Raw genomic sequence first — 18,013 nt, 5'->3', positions numbered from 1 at the left:
TGTGTGTGTGTGTGTGTGTGTGTTTGTGTAAAGGTCAAAGTGTAGCCACACTCGTTTTTGTTGCCAATAGCCAATGCGGCAGCGTGCACAATCAGGCGTTTGTGGCATGCAAAATGTGCAATCAACTGGCAACAAATGGACTTAGTTGCAATTAAAATTGAAATACGCCGAAAATCGGCATGAATTTTCGGCTTCATTTATGCGGGCGATCGCTTAGAAATATTTTTGTTCATATGGTGATGAGGGAGAGTGCAAAGCTTTTGTGCGAAAGTATTTTTGAAAATCAACTGATCAATAAGGGAAGTAGATTACAGGCGCATCCGTGTGTGTGTGTTTGTGTTTGGCATACAGCACGCGTTAAATTAACAAAAAATTATAGTATTTGGGAAGCAATTCTAGGGGTCTTTTAAGCAAACTTTACGGTACATTAAGGATAAGCAGTAAAAGTTAAGGGTAAGAGACAATTAAGTAAAATTGCTCTCAGAATTCCGGTGCTGACTGATCATTTGTAGTCGTTGTTTACCATCTGCCATAAAAGAAAAATTTCCTGCTCGAAATTCACAGTTTACGGATTTTTTAATTTCAAAATCATTTTTTACTGATTCTTAAAATGGCTGAAATTTCCAAATTCTTCGGAAATGTGATTCTCACAAATTTTAGAATAGTGCGAAAGTGCAAGCAACTGCAATATGTAGTACCGTGCCGGCATCAATAAATGCTTTAGTAGTTCTTAGGAATCAACATCTCAAGTACTAACGAACTAGTCAAATTCGAAGCGTTTCTGGATGTACCCGAAGCAAAGGCACTTTAGTGTCTACTAAAAGCAACGGATTTTGACCTCAAAAATTACGCACACATGTTGCATACTTTTAGGCGGCTTATTTTGTATATAGCCCTATTGTAGATGAAGATTTAGTATATAGACCTCCAACGAATTTGGGACACTCCTGGTCACTCCATCTGTAGACATACACATACTTGAAGCGACCTAGGGATGACGGATTCAAGAGGTTTTGACTATTAAATAGATAATAGACAACAGCCCAGATCAAAAATAAAACTTCGAAGATCCCTTGCCTGATAGAAATGGCTGCTGATTTGAAAGCATTCTAAGTAATGTCTTCACAGATAGGTCCAAAATGAAAAATGAAACAGAATCTCTAGTCATTTTAGCAAGAAATCCAGAGTAGCAATTTCCACGCTGTGAATGATACACTTCGCTTAAGAGCAAAGTAAGTTAACATTATACAGCTTGCTTCCTCAAAATTCGAATTAACTGTAATGTTTTCAGGGATGTCGAGGACCACTCCAACCTCTTTGTCAATACACAGTTTAACTATACTGGGTACTGGTCGTAGTGGTGTTTTGGAGGATGAAAAAGCGAAGGCCTGAGATAAGACTTGGGGAGCCAAGTTCAAGCGTAGGATGGCCTGCGATATTCTGATCTCTCAACTTGAGGCGAAAAGCAGAACATCGCCAACAGTCAGAAGATGTACAATACTTTTCTCTCTAACTTTTTAGACACTTAATTTAAAATAATTTAAGATTTAAATGCACAATGAACTCGCAAGCTGCCGAAATATACCGAAAAGTTACGAAAGAATTCCGCAAAGTCCCACAAAATATCAAAAGATCTTTTAACAAAAATAAAACACAAAAAAATTATAAAAGTTCCGGACAAAGTACAAAAACGTCGGGAACAAATTTTTAAAATTCCCGCAATATATTTCAAAATTTAAAACACTTATGGCGTTTACGTTTCTACAAAAAATTTACGTTTCTAATAAAAATAAAACACAGGGAATTTAGAAAAATTCCGAAAATATTTTGAAAAAAATTTCGAGACATCTTGACAAGTAGCGAAAAACTTTTGTATTCCCAATTCCTGAAAAAATCCCGAAAAGCTTCTTTAAATCTTTTCAAATGAAAGCACGCAATAAAACCCCTATCAAACACAAGAATGTCCCGAAAAAATACCAAAGTTTCTCAAATAAAATACCGAAAACTAAATAAAACACAAAAAATTCTAAAAAGTTCCGAAAATATTTTGAAAAAAAAAATCCCGAAAAATCGTGACAAGTAGCGAGCAAATTCAAAATATTACTAAACACTTTATTTAATTAGCAATAAATTATTAGGAATTCATTCATTCACTGAGAGAGTTAAGGTTTTCTTTGGCTTCACGGGTTGGGACCTCTCAAAACGAAATATATGTAGCAGCATTTGTTCGCATTCATAATCAAAATTATTAATCGCCTTTGATTCCCAAAATTTTTATTGAAACCGAAATACTCCACAGCACTAAATTTCTATTTATTTACGAACTACTACACTACACTTATGAGCTGAAAAATAATCACCTTTGTCTTCATGGAAGTTCACCGGTCAAATTGAATCAATCTCTCTTAGCTTCACCCTGTTGTTCTGCCATCAATATACATACATATGTATATACATACAATGCATATTTACGTATCTGCAGGACCATTTCGAAATGCACAAAACAAAATATCAATAGTAAATACTGAAGTGTCAATTTCGGTCAACTGTCCGACCACTTGTTTGCTCAATTGCTGCGTAATCCATTTAGGCGGCAACATATGCATGTTGCAACAACAACAACAACAAAAATAATAGCAACCAAAAATGCAGTAACCACAATTCGTTGTAATACCGCATACGAAGTTGAGAGTACTTAGATGCATATGTATAATTGTAAAGACTTTGGCAGGCGCCAAGGAGGAGCAGCAATCAAGTGCAAACTGGGTTCATGCAGCAGCACCATTTTAGTACTTCTATTCAATTTAGTCTTTGTTATTAGTTGCATATATTTAGGGTACTCACAGTTAAAGTTTCATTTTACGATCTGCTAGGTTTGCTACAAAATTAAAACCGGTATGTGCATTAGGGTGGGTCAAATTGTTCGGGTGAGAAAAAGTGCGAAGGGCATATAGCAAAAACGAAATCTACGCTAAATTCAAAGAAACCCCTAGTAAAGTTAAAACCTAACTTGCGCCGAGGGGCATAAAGTTTTCAGTTTGAGGTATTTTTAAAACCACGGCATAGTTTTTTATGTCTCTCGGCGGGAGCTAGGTTTTTATATTAGACTAATAATTTTATGGGCAAGTTTTCTTTGAATTCTTCGTAGATTACGTTTTTGCTATACGCCTTTTGACAAAAAAAAAAAAAAAAATGACCCACCCTAATGTGCACAGTGCGCAATATGGCAACTTTGAATTTTTTTTAGTAAATTTTATAAGGTTTCAATTGGAATTTTAAATAATTTACTACACAAATTTTATACTTAAAAGTTTCATTCTGTTTGCAGTTTACTGCATTTTTCAAATCAGCTGTTTAGAGATGAAATTTTACCACAACTGAAAATACGCTTTAAATTGACGTAAATTTACTGCCGGATGGCATTTTGTCTCTTCATGCAAAATAACAACAAAGAAGAGAAACCATCATAAAATGTAAAAATTTACGAAATTTTAAAATTAACTGACAAGATACTACGAAACTGTGAGTACCCTAAATGTTTTTGTTTTTTTTTCAGTAGCTTATGCTATCTACCCTTTTCTGGCCTAGTATTTTCAACTTCCCGTATAATTGTGGGTGCATTCGACTTGCTGTGGTATTAAAATATTTTTGCTACCAGCATTGTCTTGTTGCATGCTCAGGTATTGTTATTGTTGTTGCTACACCTTTTCTCTAGTATCATGCAACTCTTCGTAAATATTTTTAATTGCACACATGTATGTATGTATGTAGGTAAGCAAGTTTTGGCATATTGTTTTTCCGGGCTGAAAGGCTTGCTCCCTTCCATATGTCGGTGCATCTTCTTCCAATTTTACGAGCACAAGCCAGCCACAAAATGCTCGTGCTTGAGTGGAGCTACGCAAATTTTATGCCTTTTTCCATATTTTCCACCATAAAGAAGTGTACCACACAGTTACGGCACACAATTGTATTGCAGTTATTCACTGCTGCTTACATTGCATTTTCTGGCATACTCCTCATATCGGTTGTTGTATTTATTATAGTGGTTGCACAAAGCTTCAGTCTCACAATGCAATTGTGCAGCCTCTCGCAACGCAGTGCGCTTCTCTCCTTCACTATGGCAGGCGTTCCTCTTTCTTATATTTATTATAGTAACGTGCATGTATTGCCGTCCTTCATTTATCCTGTTAACCTCTCTACCCCTATAATTACCCAGCTCTCAACTTCTCCGCTATCACCCTACTTCGCTCTATAGCTCTCTTGTTAGTAGTCGCTCTTCGTCATGGCTATTGTCGAAAAATTATGTTTTAAATAATTGTTCATCCTTTGATTGCGGTCGGTCTTCCATAGCCCAACATTCTACCTTCACCCATTCATTCTTTCCATCCCGATATTTTTTTGTGTTTGTTTTTATGTAAAAATGCTGCTGGTATGTGTTAACGTATGTGTGCACTATTGCGTTGCCGTTGCATTTCGTTGCATCCACTGGTGCTGTGTTACTTTGTGCACCGGATGCGGGTATTTGCTATTGTGAAGAAGCTTTTACATTTGCCTTGATCCATGGCAGGGATTTCATGTTTATGCACATAACATAGGGAGTAAGGTACCTACTCCGACCGCCAACTGCCTTGTACAGCAAGTGAATAAGTACATAAAATGAATATTTATATTTTAATACTATGTGCGTTCGTTAGTTGGCCAGCAAGCTTGTTTGCTGAGCGTCGAGATTTTGCATTGTGGTTTGTCCTGAGCTTGTGATATTTATGAGAACGCGACTAATTGGTTCCCTATAACGTTTGCAAAACTTTATTGAAAATTTTTTTACACATTTAAAAATCAAAAGTGATATGTTCCGATTTTTCAGGTACAACCCCGAAGTCACAAGCTTCTCAATCGATTTAAAATTATTATATTGCAATGATCCTCTACCTTGAGAAATCCTTTTGCCAAAGTACAATTGTTTCAATGATTATTCAGAAAATTACTCGAAAAGCATTGAAGTACCTTGAAAATATCTAAAATGTAACTATTGGTCCAATCTCTTTGAATTAATTACACTCTGCAACATTTACAAGGGACGAAATGTTACCAACTTGTCCTCCAAATCTTTTTTCATTCTCAGTTCAAACAGCTTTTATGGCCTAGTCAAATTTAAAACATATTATTTACAACAGTTTGTTGGTTTGGACCGCGACCAAAAAGCTTAGCCATTTGCCATTTTTATGTCTTTAGAAAGCTCGTATAGTTCGTCTTCTGTATTCGTCGCTTATGCGAACAGGGCCTTAGATTTCATGTAGAATAGTTTTCTCGAAAGCCCCAAAGCCTTTACATTTTAGTTCGAGATTGTCAATGTGCCTGCGCCATATCAAAGGACGGGCATGAAGAGAGATTTGTAAAGCGTAATTTTTGTTCAATTGCCTAACGACCCAAAAGTAGCACCTGTTAGCAGGAGTTGGTTTTCACTTCATCTGCAGGCTGAAAATATTAGTAAACTCTTGGACAAATAAAAAAAAAATTAGCGGGGAATCTTGTTTCACAGAACATTTTAATCCAAAAACTTACAAATACTCCCAAAAGCCTATATGGTCCACAGCCAAGCTGCTACGAAAATGGGAAGATCCTCGAGTTACCAAAAAAAGGCGCATTACAACATGCGAAATGCAATCTAAGAGATCCATAACTCCTTCCAAGAGATATCTTCCATTGACTTCGGAATATTTGTCGCGCGGATATTTTAAGTAAAGATAATATCTTTGCTAGATAGAACTTTTTGCAGAGATACACTGCAGATCTTGTGGACGAACGGATAAAGTATCGGAGCACGTGTGGGTATTATATAAGTGAAAGACTCATTTAAGAAATCTAATACGAATCTTCTCCATGGCACCATCCAAAGATCTTAAATTGGTAAATATGTATTCTAAGGATGAAGTGAGAAGAATGAGAAACAAGTAAAAATATACAAACACACCATATTTATTAAATACGAAGAGGCTCTGCAGCCCATTCTGTGTGATTGTCTTGTTATAGGTTAGCATTAATAGATACAACAGACTCCTGATGCATTGTAATGATCGGTCATGGAGCCATCAATGAATGCGTTGCGACTAGACTTGCGAGGTTTTTGATAGTTCATTGTTTGAGTAGGTTCTGTTCGAGGAAAAAAGCTGGAAATTTATAAAATAAATAGAATAAATAAAAAAAGTAAAATTCGCAAAACTATTTTTGTTTTATTTCTTCAAATTTCAGGAGTTAAAAAATCCCATATCCGATTCGAATTTTTGTAAAGCAAAATGCCTGCATTTCCTCGAAATTCCTGACATTTCTACGGTGTGCTTCGAGGCTAGATGCCAATATCAATTTTTATCTAGTAACGATACCAAAAACTTTGAAAATGTCGGTAAGATTAGTCAAAACGATAACCTATTTGATATTACTAACAAGTACAGTAGTCAAAAGTTATTTTTAGATTTTTCAACCAGAATCCTTGAAATGCTTTCTTGGCATTGTTCGGAAATTAAATTAGGAGTAAATTTTGAGAGTTATTTTGCGACTTTTGAAGGACAAATTATGACTTTTTAGATTTTCTTGTCACATTCCGACAGTTTTAGGTTCGTTTCGCATTATTCGTGATTTTTTTGAAACTCCTACTTATTTTTCTTGAATTGTCATGCTCAACACTATATAGAAATTAAAATCTTTCTTCTTTTAGTTTCTCATATACGATGAAAATAATTTGCATGAGATAGACATTCACTGTCATCCTCAGTCTCGGCGTAGAGTAAATGAGACTGCATTCCTATTATCATGAGAATTATTTTCATAACTTAAGAGAGCCTTTACGAACGAAGAAATAAAAAAATTAAGAACTAATACATGGTTTTTAATTTCTTTAGACTTAAAAAAATTACGTATAATTAATGTCTTTTGCAATTGTCCCAAAAAGATGAGCTCTGATGGATAATTTTACCTTAAACAAAAGAACAAGCATAATATGAAAAAAAACCTTTAAGAATTTTCTCTTCATAAGCATATAGTTTTAATTTAAATAATTCCGTCCAATACATTCAATGGATTTATAGGAGTATGTATACCTAAATTAATAAACCAGAATTTGTTAGTACTTTGGAATTTTCATTTAAGCAACTTTTGATTTTTTTGTTCATTAGCAAACCGTAATCTCACAAAAATGCAGTAATTTCTTTCTTTTCAACTCAACTTTTTACCCGAGTACTGGAAAATCGCGCTGCAGGGCAACCGAGGTATTTTCCAGCTGCTATATACAACTAAATTCCTTTGCAGATAGTTGAATGTTTGCTTGCAGCATGCACCAAGAATGTGTCTTGGTATTGGTGAGCTGGTATACTGATGGGATGAGTGATAATTGTACGCTCTGGCCGTCGCAGCAACTGTTGCTTTCAACACTGGCCGAGCGAGTGTGGCTATATGCATTTCACGCTTCGCCTGTTTGCTGCAGCATATGGAGGCTTGCCACAACTGCTCGACCACAGACCAATACACACATATGTAGGTATGTGTGTTCGTTTGTCGTTTGTGTGGGTGTGTGGGTGTGTTGGTGAGCAAAATATTTGCATCTTCGCATTAACCAATTTCCGTGTGTATTCGAATGAGTGCAGTGTAAAATAATTCTCAGCCACTGCAGCCAACATACGTTTACCTCGTGCACTTCCTGTGCCTTTTCGCCTCCCATATCTACTTGATCATTTAGCTTCACTATAAGCTTTTGCACGCACTGCATTGCAAATGCTCGATGTTACTCTGCTTTTTTTTTTGCTGTTGTTGTGAGCTGATGCTGAGTATGCAAGGATTTATCAGAAGCATTCATTTTGCTATTTCGTTCTAGTAGCTAGGGAGCAACGGCAGATGAAGTAGAGCCAGGAGCAGCAGCGGAAAGGAACTTCTCAAGTAGGCAATTTTGCCATTCCGACGTCGACTTTTGCTGCATAGCACTGCAATGAATATTTCGAGACACGCATAGTCTTTCTTTGGGTATTTCTGTATATATGTACATACATACATATGTATTTATATATAGATGATTGTATTACTTAGAAAAAACAAAAGCAACAACAGCATCTGAAACGGCACGCGCCAACATACTGTTGAGTGTCACTTCTTCAAGTGCATCGAAGTATTTTCTTGCGAAACTCAATTTAATGAAAATTTTTTTCTCCAGTCTTGGCCATTTCTTCTATGAATCTTTCTGAGTGCTCAGCAACGGAAAAATGCATTAAAAAAAATTAAAGCGGTGAGAAGGACGTACATATGTACATATAAGTAAGTACGTAGAGCTGATAAATGTTTACCGGAAAAATGCCATCCAATCGAATAAAGTAATGCAGAAATTTTAAGACAGAATTGCTCTTTTTTCAGATTTCAGAGGAGTATGAGTTTTTTATATGTTACAAGCAAGTCAGCCACTGTGATGTAGTGGTAGCAAGATAAGATACATATATAGTACTAGCAATCGAAAATTGTTAAGATGAAAAAGAGCTGGTAATTTTTGGCTTCACTAAATACTGCATACATCAGTGATCTTAATAAGTGGCAAAATATTCCCGAGCAGTTCCGAAGTAATCGCGAAAATCTCGGAGGAGGTAGAAAAGCAAACTCGAAGAGTCCGCAAAAAGTCCCAAACAATCTTGAAATGTTTTGCAAAATCACGACAATAACGAAGCATTTCATTATATTTTCATTAACTAAAAAAATATTAAAAGCAAGTATTACCAGTTTTTCTTATTTTCCTGAACTCTTTCTAAAGTAATTTAGTATTTATCTAGTATTTGGAAACTCCTAAATTATTGCACTCTTTTAACTTCAGTACTATGAATCTCTCAAATATCGAAGTTTTAGTAGAACTTGGCTCTTCTGGAAACTTTTCAATGGGTAGCGAAAGCAGAAAGTCTGTAATGTGTGTGCCAGTGCATTAAAAGAAGAAATGAAAAAAAAAATTTAATAAAATACCTATGGACTCGGAGAAAGACCTTTTGGTAGACTTTTAGTTCTTGAGAGAAACGCGCCTTATCTCTACAGCCTTCAAAAAGCCACGCCATATAAATATATTTTAATACAGATTCCAAAGAGAAAATTATATCGAGCCACAAATGCCAAAATAACGTAAGTAACATTTTTTTTTAAAATTTTCTTTTTGATGCAAAAACGCATCTAAATGCTCTAGAATTTTTCAAGCTCGTTTACAACTATATTATTAAGTTTATATGTATATGTATAAATCATATATAGTAAAAGAAGCTAAGCCCTTCGCGTGTCGTCTTTATGACCTTTCGCTCTATCGTAGATCATGAATACTCAAAATATTTCCATCTAAGGCTGGTGGGGTGACAAAAAGGGGCAATAAAGACAGGGAACCCGCGTCGTGTATTTCTGGCCATAAAATGGACAATATCGGCTATCGACCACACCATAGTTTTACATTTTTCATCAGTTTATTGCATCTTTTTGTAAGCACTTGTGCTCAACATAAGCATAAACATTATAATATAATGCAATAATAAGTCGTGGTAATCCTTATTTAGCTGCGGAATATCGAGTAAAGAAAAAACTTTGTGTTTCTTCCCTAATGCTAATTAAGTACGGGTCAGACGATACCAATAATCTGTACATTAAGTCTGTGTTGGTGTCTCGCCTCTTGCGCTTCCTCGGCTGGTTGCCCAACTGGAATGAGTAGTATCATTGATTATACTGCTAGCGTTGCAAATTGGACCACTGTACGCTGTCATTAAATCACCACCGATTGTAGTTCAGCCTTGAATAAGTTGCTAGAGGTTCCTCTTTTTGTGAGGCATTAAAGCGCGCACCACTACTTGGAGGAGAAACTCGGCCAAATAATATATACTTAATTTTAATTAAAAAATTTGTTTTCGTGGTTTGTGAAGATTCTCTGGCTTGTAGGGGTAAAAATAATAATCGCGACGCAAAATTTGGCGCGTCACTAAAGCCATAATTTCGCTCCTCTAACGCTTCATTCAAGCTTTCACATACCTTAAACAACCACCTTAAAAGACCCTTCACGGGCTCACGTGACAGTTAGTTATATCATTGCCCATCAGCAGCCATGTCCAGCCAGCAGATTGACGTGAGTTCACGCGTAAAATTTTCAAGCATTTACAAGCCACTGCCACTGCGGCGATGAACAGGGTTGCTATTTAAGCCGAGAGCCGCTGCGTAAGGTACTGAAGTGGCTACATGGAGCTTGTAACACAAGCAGAAACCAGCTAAGAGCCACAGAGAAACGCGCGCATGCATAACAACTCTAGTACGGGTACACAAATATGATATTTTAATTTGAATTACATTTTTCTTAACCCATTGCAATTTCACAGGGTGGTAAGCTACAAAAACAACAACAATAACAGAAAGAAGAATTTCAAATTACCTGCAGTTAGAAACGAAAATTCATACGTACTTTACCTGCAACATACGCTAACCAAGCATACATATAAATGTATGTATATACATTAGGGTAGTCGAAAAAAAAATTTAAATGTTAAGCTCTCACTTCCCAAGATTTTTTCTAAATGTTTTAACAAAATGTATTTAGTACTGCCTCAAAGTCCATGAAATTTTCAATGTATTTTATGTGGGGAAAACACTTTTTCGTCGTAAAATAAACATTTGGGTATTATTATTCGAAGTTTTCTAAAGAGAAACAGAGTTTGTCGATAGAAAAAAAATAGCTTTTCATGAATTCTTTACCATTTCTACGAAAAAGTGTTTTTTCCCCGTATAAAATACATAGAAGACTTTGTGAGCTTTATGGCAGTTCCATTTTTTTTTGCGGCTATTCTTTTTATCCATTTAGAAAAATCCTTGGCGTCGAGAGCTTAACATTTTAGTTTTTTCTTCACCGCGTTTATTGTTGGACCACCCTAATATGCATACCAACGCTTGGCATTTTGCTGCTAAAAATGTGCTGGTTGGTAGGAGTACAGTAGCCACAGATTTATGGTGTTTTCCATCCAAAACCAGTCGTGCTGAGCTCTTTCACCTCAAAGCTTGCTGATGTGCATTTTTCCTAGCAGCACTAGCAGCCACGATGGAGGATGTATGTATGTGCAGACGTGCGTCTAATTATTGCGGTTGCCTGCACTTTCAACACTGGCGCGCGTGTGTATTAGCGCCATTGCTCGCAATTTAAAGTTGAAAATGTTGAAGAAGATTTCAAATTCATTCGCTGTTATTAAATGCATTGTGCTGTGCTCGAAACGAAAATATTTAAAAAACAAAAATTGTAGTAAATTTTGTGGTTGCGCGCAACAATTCCAACATAAATTTTGCTGTGCGCCATACATACAAATATATGTACATACATACATATGTATGCAGCCCTGTTGCATAAGCGCAAATTGCATACTTTAATTTAAAATCTGTGAAATTTTAATTTTAAGAACTAACTCCTTTCGCACGCTTGTGCTATCTCAGCTACCCCACTCTCCTGCTCCAGCTATGTACCTGCAGCCATGCTCCCCCATCCACATCCAACCAACGCTTGCTTGCGTTTCGCATTTTTCACTCTGTGGCAGAAAATATGATTTGCTCTTTGCGGTTGGCAGTGCAGGCAAACATAAGCTGAAACGTGACAAATTTCAAATTTTCCACCAATGTAAAAATGTTAAAATGAAAATCATGAAAAACAAACAAAAATAAAACCAACATACATACATATGTATATATGTACATATTTTTGAATTACACGAATTGCCATGGCTACTCTAGAAACCAATAATAAATGTTGTTGCAACGTTTGCTTGTTTGCATTTAGTACTTTTGTAATTTGATTGGGAAAATATGGTAGGTGTGGTGCGTGTATATGTGTGCATTTAAAAAGGCATCCGCTTATAAGCACGTGCCACTCTACCGCTGCGGTCAACGGGGCGTATGAGTGCTGGCGCTCATTCAATTCCACTACGCGTTTACATTGCGCTATTCGTAAATATCGCATCTTACTAAAATTGATTACTAGCGAGTTAATTATTTTTTGGATAAATTGAGTGCTGTTGGCGCAAATTGTTTGTCATTGAAATGAAATGCATACATACATATTTGTCAAGGCAAAAATGGTGAATTGTTTTTATTGAAGGCTTAAATGAAAATTCAAGGTACTTGTTTTAATTTTTCTCGTTTTCTTATATTCAGCAAAATAAAAATTTGTAAAAATTGGTATTGGCGACTTTTCACTCTAACTTAGCCTTATACGGGTGATTCGTCACATATTTGGTTCTTGCAATTTTGCCTTGTGAGTGTCCATGTGTGCAAACGTACATTGCTTTGGTGGATGAGCAGTTTTTTCTATACGAAATACAGCTCCAAATCAATGGCCAATCTGTCCAGCAGCTCAGAAAGAAAATTTTCTGGTGATTGGTTTACTTTCGTGATGACCTTGTACGGGGGCGCATTTCATCTAGAGAAGTTCTGTGCTTTAACTATTCCTTGATCTCAGCTTGGTCCCAGGTGTATTGTAATGCATCCATTTTTTTTTTACACGGCTACAAGATTCCGTAAATACTTACTTGCCCAGATCTTTGACTTAAAAACCGTCGAAAGCTGACATGATGATCTCTTTTGGGTATCACTTCTGCTGGTACGATCACAACTGGATTCAGTAAACCACAAGAAATCCGGCAAGATCTATGAAAAGCGGAAAAATCGTGAATTATTAGTTTTTTCTAATGCATACAAAACATAAACACGTAGGTCAGAAAATTTCACAAAATAGCAAAAAGTAATATTTTCTTCAAAACTGTTCAAGGGACTTCTAACTGAACTTGCCAAATATGACTTCTAATAAAATTATTTACCATTAAATTTTTGGTTTAGGCAACTATTGAGACGGGGTAACCAAAATAAATTTTTTTTCAGTAGCAATGCGACAGAATCTTCCTTCAATAGATCTCGAGTGAGGCGATCTTGGAACGAAGCCACTTCTTAGGTTCTTAGAAGAGAAGTGGTGCCAGAACATGAAACTCGCCTTATAAAAAAGGAGAGCGTTTCCAAAATTTGGTCCAAACGCGCGCTTAAAGCTTCAGTATCGACTTCAAGAAAAAAAGGAGGAGGTTTTCAATTCGACGGAATATTTTTGTTTTATGTATTTTACCGCATAACTTTGGACCACGTCAAACCGATTTCTATAATTCTTTTTTTTTAAATAAAGTGGTACCTGAAAGGTGGTCCCATATTAATTAAGTTTAGATCCGATCATTGGGATCATGAAGAAATGAACGGTAATCTTAATTTTTTTATATAAGAATTGAAGTCGGTTAAAAAATACTTTTTCTATAAATGTTAATGAAAATGAATTTTATTTTGGTTTTTCTGAAATTTGCAGTATCGAAATTAAGTGAGGTTTTGAGAATTTTACAGATTCTTACGGGTTTTTTTCAAAAGTTTTTTAAACTTTTTTAGGACTATTTACAGATTTTCGGGTTGTTTCTAGCATTAAGTATTCCTGTAATGCCCATTCTTCTTTGGATCATCGTATTTTTTTTCGAATTATTTAAGTGTTTTGAAATTTTTGGTATTTTTATTACGAATTTTCGTATATATTTAATGATTTTTTGGTAACTTTTAGCCCCAAAGATAGAGTCAAAGTTGAATTTCAAAATCTTTCTAAACTTTATTTTAGTGTTTTTTTTTAGTTTTTTATAGAATTTCGTACTTCCTTAGGGTTTTACCTGCCGACATGTTTTCGGGACTTTTCAGGGTTTTTCATAGATTTTTTCGGATCTCTATGTATTTGTTTTATGGATCTTTGCGTTCGATTCGTGACTTTGTATAATTTTTTTTTGGCAATTTTTTGCTTCAGACGTAAATCTTCATATTTTGAGATTTTCGCGTTTATTGCAGAATTTCAGTTTATGTTTTTATTTTTCGCATTTTTCGGAAATTTCGATTATATTTTATAATTTTTTGAATTTAAGTCGTGATTTTTCCGGATTATTTAAAATTTTCCGTTTCAAATTTTTCCTTTTTTTAAGATTTAGAGATGTTCTGGGTATTTTTTCGTGATCACATTTTTTTCAGGATTTTTTGTAAGACAAATAGCAATTTTTTTGGAACTGTTCGGGTTGATTCTGGGTTTTCAGTGTTCTTATAGCTTTTTGCGTTTAGTTGTATTTTTTTGAGAATTTACAGACTCGAATATACTTTTAAATTTTATTTTATGAATGCATAAAAACATAACAACAAATAAGCAACTAAATTTTCCGCAAAAATGCCAACTCAACTGGTAGTATTTTAATGCCCAAATCCACAAAAAATAAGGAAGCGTTTAACTGTTTTATAAATTAAAAATTTATATGAAGATATTACTTTAAAAAGAGGCCGTAAGTTTATAGTTTGCAGATTCTTTTTGCTTTTCATAAATTAATATTTTTTCAAATTTAATCCAAAACAGTAGTTTCCAAATACTTTCTTAGCGATTTTTTCTTTTTTATCAAAGTGCTTGTATTGAGTTCAGATTAGCATTATTCGCGCTTGGGTGGCGCCTCATAAAATTTATTTACTGGGTTGATTTGATTGATCAATAGTAAATATTATGGCTCTCATTAAAAAATGCTCAGCTAAATTATAATACAAGTTTTATAGCGTTTACTTCGAGCTCAGTAAATTTAAGCTCTTTTCGGCATCTTTTGCCGCCAAGTGAAGAAAAATTGACCCACTTCCACTTAATTTATATGCAGCTTATCTGACCGCTTTCGATTGAGTTCAAACAACTTAATCATTTCGGACCAATTGGCGATGCGTCACCCACTACAAAATACAATAAATAAGTCGAGAAGCGACAACAAAAGCAAATATGTATTAATGCCTGCGGCAGCGCAAGTGCGAAAGTAGATGAACAAGATGCGACTAGATAAGCGGCATATTAATGAAGTCACCAAGCAGCACCACTGAAGATAAGGCAAGAAATAGATGAAGATGAAGAAGTAGAAGTAGAAGGAGTAAAGCGGCGAAAAACAATGTCTATAAATAATCGCGTCTGCTTGCCTCACCACGTATTACTCGCTTCCTAACTCTATTACTGCGTTCGTAGACTTTGCTTTTATATTCCGTCGATTCTTTTGTACTCTATTGTAAGCTGCGATCCACTATCAGCTATCAGCTATCGACCATCCGCTCAGCTCAACCACTTTCCCCACTTTTCGTTTTTGTAAGTGTGTAGGTGGCTACTGCGCTTGTGTGCGCTTTGTGGCGACTGTAAATTCGTGCTGTCGCGCATAATATTTTGGGTCATCAATTTCAACGCCCACAAATAATAAACACACATTACACGCTATTGTTGTTATTGTTTCTTGGCTGTTGTTGTTGTTGTTATTATTGTTGTTAATTGTTATTATTTCGTATCAGTTGCGGGTAGATTTTTTTTTTTTTTTTTTTTTGCTTTGCTATTATTGTAGAGTCAGTTGGTGGTCTGTTCCGTTTGAAAATTTGTAGCAAAGCGTAAAGAAGGAACGGGTGAAATGAGAAGTACTATTAACGGCAATGCCGATCCCCTCGTTGTGCTAACGATAAACGCAGCAGCAGTACCAGTTATAAAGCCAACAATAACGCGCCCGACAGACGCTACAATAAACACAACAATGCAACAGACACTTACTTTGATTCAACTACACAACAGTGTTGCCGACAAAATCCAATGAACAACACCCGCGCGCCTACTTCCCTGCTGCGCTGCTGCTCGGCTGCTCGGCTGCTCTTAGCGCTTGTGTGCGGCGCGTGGCTGCGTTGTACGCATTCGATTCTGCCTCAATTCATTGCTCGCTCTTCATTGTTCGGATTTCATTTTTATATTATCTCTACTCGTTGCTTTGTTGTTGTTTTTTCTTGCCACTTGGCTTTGTGTTTGCTTTGGCTTCATTTCATTATAACTTTACATTGTAATTTCTTTGTTAAGTTTTTTTGTTTCGCTCGATAGCCTTTGTTTACTTCCGAGAGATTAGAGTTTTGCGTGGTGTGTCGGGAAAAATCGGAAATGGCTGGGGGAAAATAGGAATGAAATTAAAACAATAAAATGAAGAAAATGAAAATGTTCTATAAAAACTGCAGCCAAGATTGGGTAAAGTGTGCTTGTAGGTCGTTAACAAAGTGATGTGTTTATAGACTTCACAGATTTTTAGTTTTATTTTTTTTTTTGAGGGATTTCAGCTGCAGCTTTATGAATTTTGAGGGACAGTGCTCATCAAAATCTTTAGATGAACACATTTTCCAACTAACGGCTAAACAGGGACGTAGCTGGGGATGTATTTGTTTAGTGGGAAGCAGAACATTTTCATTAACTATTTGCTTAGTTATTTTAAAGTAGAAACCCCCTTTTCTGGTTGTGCCTTTCACATGTCATTCAAAGTTCAATCAAAAAGAACAGACGATTTTTTACAATTATTTTTCACTTACTCAAAAGCAAAAATAATCGTAAAAAAGAAAATAAAAGTTCACAGAGCGTTTCACAACATCTCGACAAACTCAAATATTTCTTTAAAAAATTTCAACACAATCGCTAGGAATCTCGAGAAAACTAAGGAAAAATTCGCCATGCATCCCTGCTTAGAAAAGTTTCTTCGCCTGTTGTTCATCCCGATGGCAGACAGGTTAGGCTCTTCTACACTGGGTGCTTCCATTGAATTAACCCTGCCAGCATTTAGAAGATCGTTTTCTCGTCAATACCAAAGAAGTAACCTCTGAGGCACTTCTAAACGTTAGTTGAAAGATGGTCCATATTTTACAAAAACAAAATGCACTACTATCGCGTTCTTAACTTCTTATCGTGCAAAAAGAAGACAATTTCTGGTTTGTCTAGTTAACGGCGAAATAAAAATCAAAAAAAAAATTCAGCACAAAAATTTTTTTATTACAAGTGTTACATACATTTAGCAGACAATGCTCTTAAATTCGTCAACTCAGAAATTTGATGTTATATAAATAAATAAATAGTCACATACATATTGAAAGCGGTACAGCACGTTGGCGATTATAAGTCCGTTTAGCGTTAAAGCAATTGTGTCTTATAAGTTGGCGATTAATTTAACTTGGCGTGGGACATCGGAGAAGCCAAGCATACGAAACTTTGCAGTTTTTTCCATCATAAAAGGTTTAATATAATATATGTATGTAATTAGCAATGCTTATATTAACTAAGATTCATTTTCTTATTTTTCTCAGATGTTTGTCACTCCAAGTTCCAAAATTCGACAGATTTTCAAATAAATAAAATTGTGCAACAACATTTCTTACACGCCAGGGATAGAGTGCTCAAATGGAAACATTCAAATGAAAATACACGCGGCAATTTACGCCTCTCCAATTAATTCCTTAACTCCTATACTTAACGAAATAATGTTACCAAATTATACTTAACTGAATAATTTAAACAAACTGTTTTTGTTGTTTTTAATGTTAATAAAAGTTAAAAAAATTAAGCAAATATATTTGCAATTTTTTACATTAATTAAATCTGTCTCCCACTAAGACACTAAGAAGTTACTTTCGGAAGCGTCGTATGCGAGTATGTTTGGGTGTACCGCTTTTGTCTCTTCCAGACGACATTAAGAAGTCACTTCCTGTAGTGTCGCATGTGTGTCAGTGTGGACGTAACGCTTACGGGGAACAGTTTTTCCCGAAGGAGGATAGTAAAAAGATGAGAAAGCGATAACTTCCGCGATGAAATTTACCTTCTTGAAGTTACTTCCGCGATAATAAATGCTAGCAGGGAATAAGCGCTCTTGCTTTCGTTGTGCACCCTTCTATGGCGATTCGAAGGATCTTTTCACCGGAGCTTACTAAAAGAAATTATAATTAAATTAATTCAGCAAATAATTAGCATAAAATTTCAATGAAAAGATTTGAACAATAGTCTTGTACTATGAGTATTGAATGCCATATCTATTAAAATTTCATGTTAGCTTTATTGATTTGTATGTAGCAACATCATCCAGGCCAAAACAAAATGAATATTCTCCTGATCCACAATAACAAATTT

General features: G+C 35.4%; 1 protein-coding gene across 1 annotated transcript in view; it reads left to right on the top strand.

The window, feature by feature from the left end:
* LOC118743931 overlaps positions 1–17,435 on the top strand; it is a 139,322-nt gene extending 121,887 nt beyond the window's left edge. The window contains exons 2-3 of the mRNA XM_036476691.1: positions 16,987–17,125; positions 17,197–17,435. Coding sequence (XP_036332584.1) covers positions 16,987–17,125; positions 17,197–17,342 — 285 coding nt within the window. The 3' untranslated portion in view covers positions 17,343–17,435. The remainder of the gene's footprint in view (positions 1–16,986; positions 17,126–17,196) is intronic.
* The last annotated feature ends 578 nt before the right edge of the window (positions 17,436–18,013 follow it).

The sequence above is a fragment of the Rhagoletis pomonella genome, unplaced genomic scaffold, assembly GCF_013731165.1.
Source record: "Rhagoletis pomonella isolate Grant_MI unplaced genomic scaffold, Rhpom_1.0 Rhpom_scaffold_00007, whole genome shotgun sequence".
Taxonomy (NCBI): domain Eukaryota; kingdom Metazoa; phylum Arthropoda; class Insecta; order Diptera; family Tephritidae; genus Rhagoletis; species Rhagoletis pomonella.
Note: the sequence above shows the minus strand (reverse complement) of the source record. Positions and strands in the feature narration are given on the sequence as shown.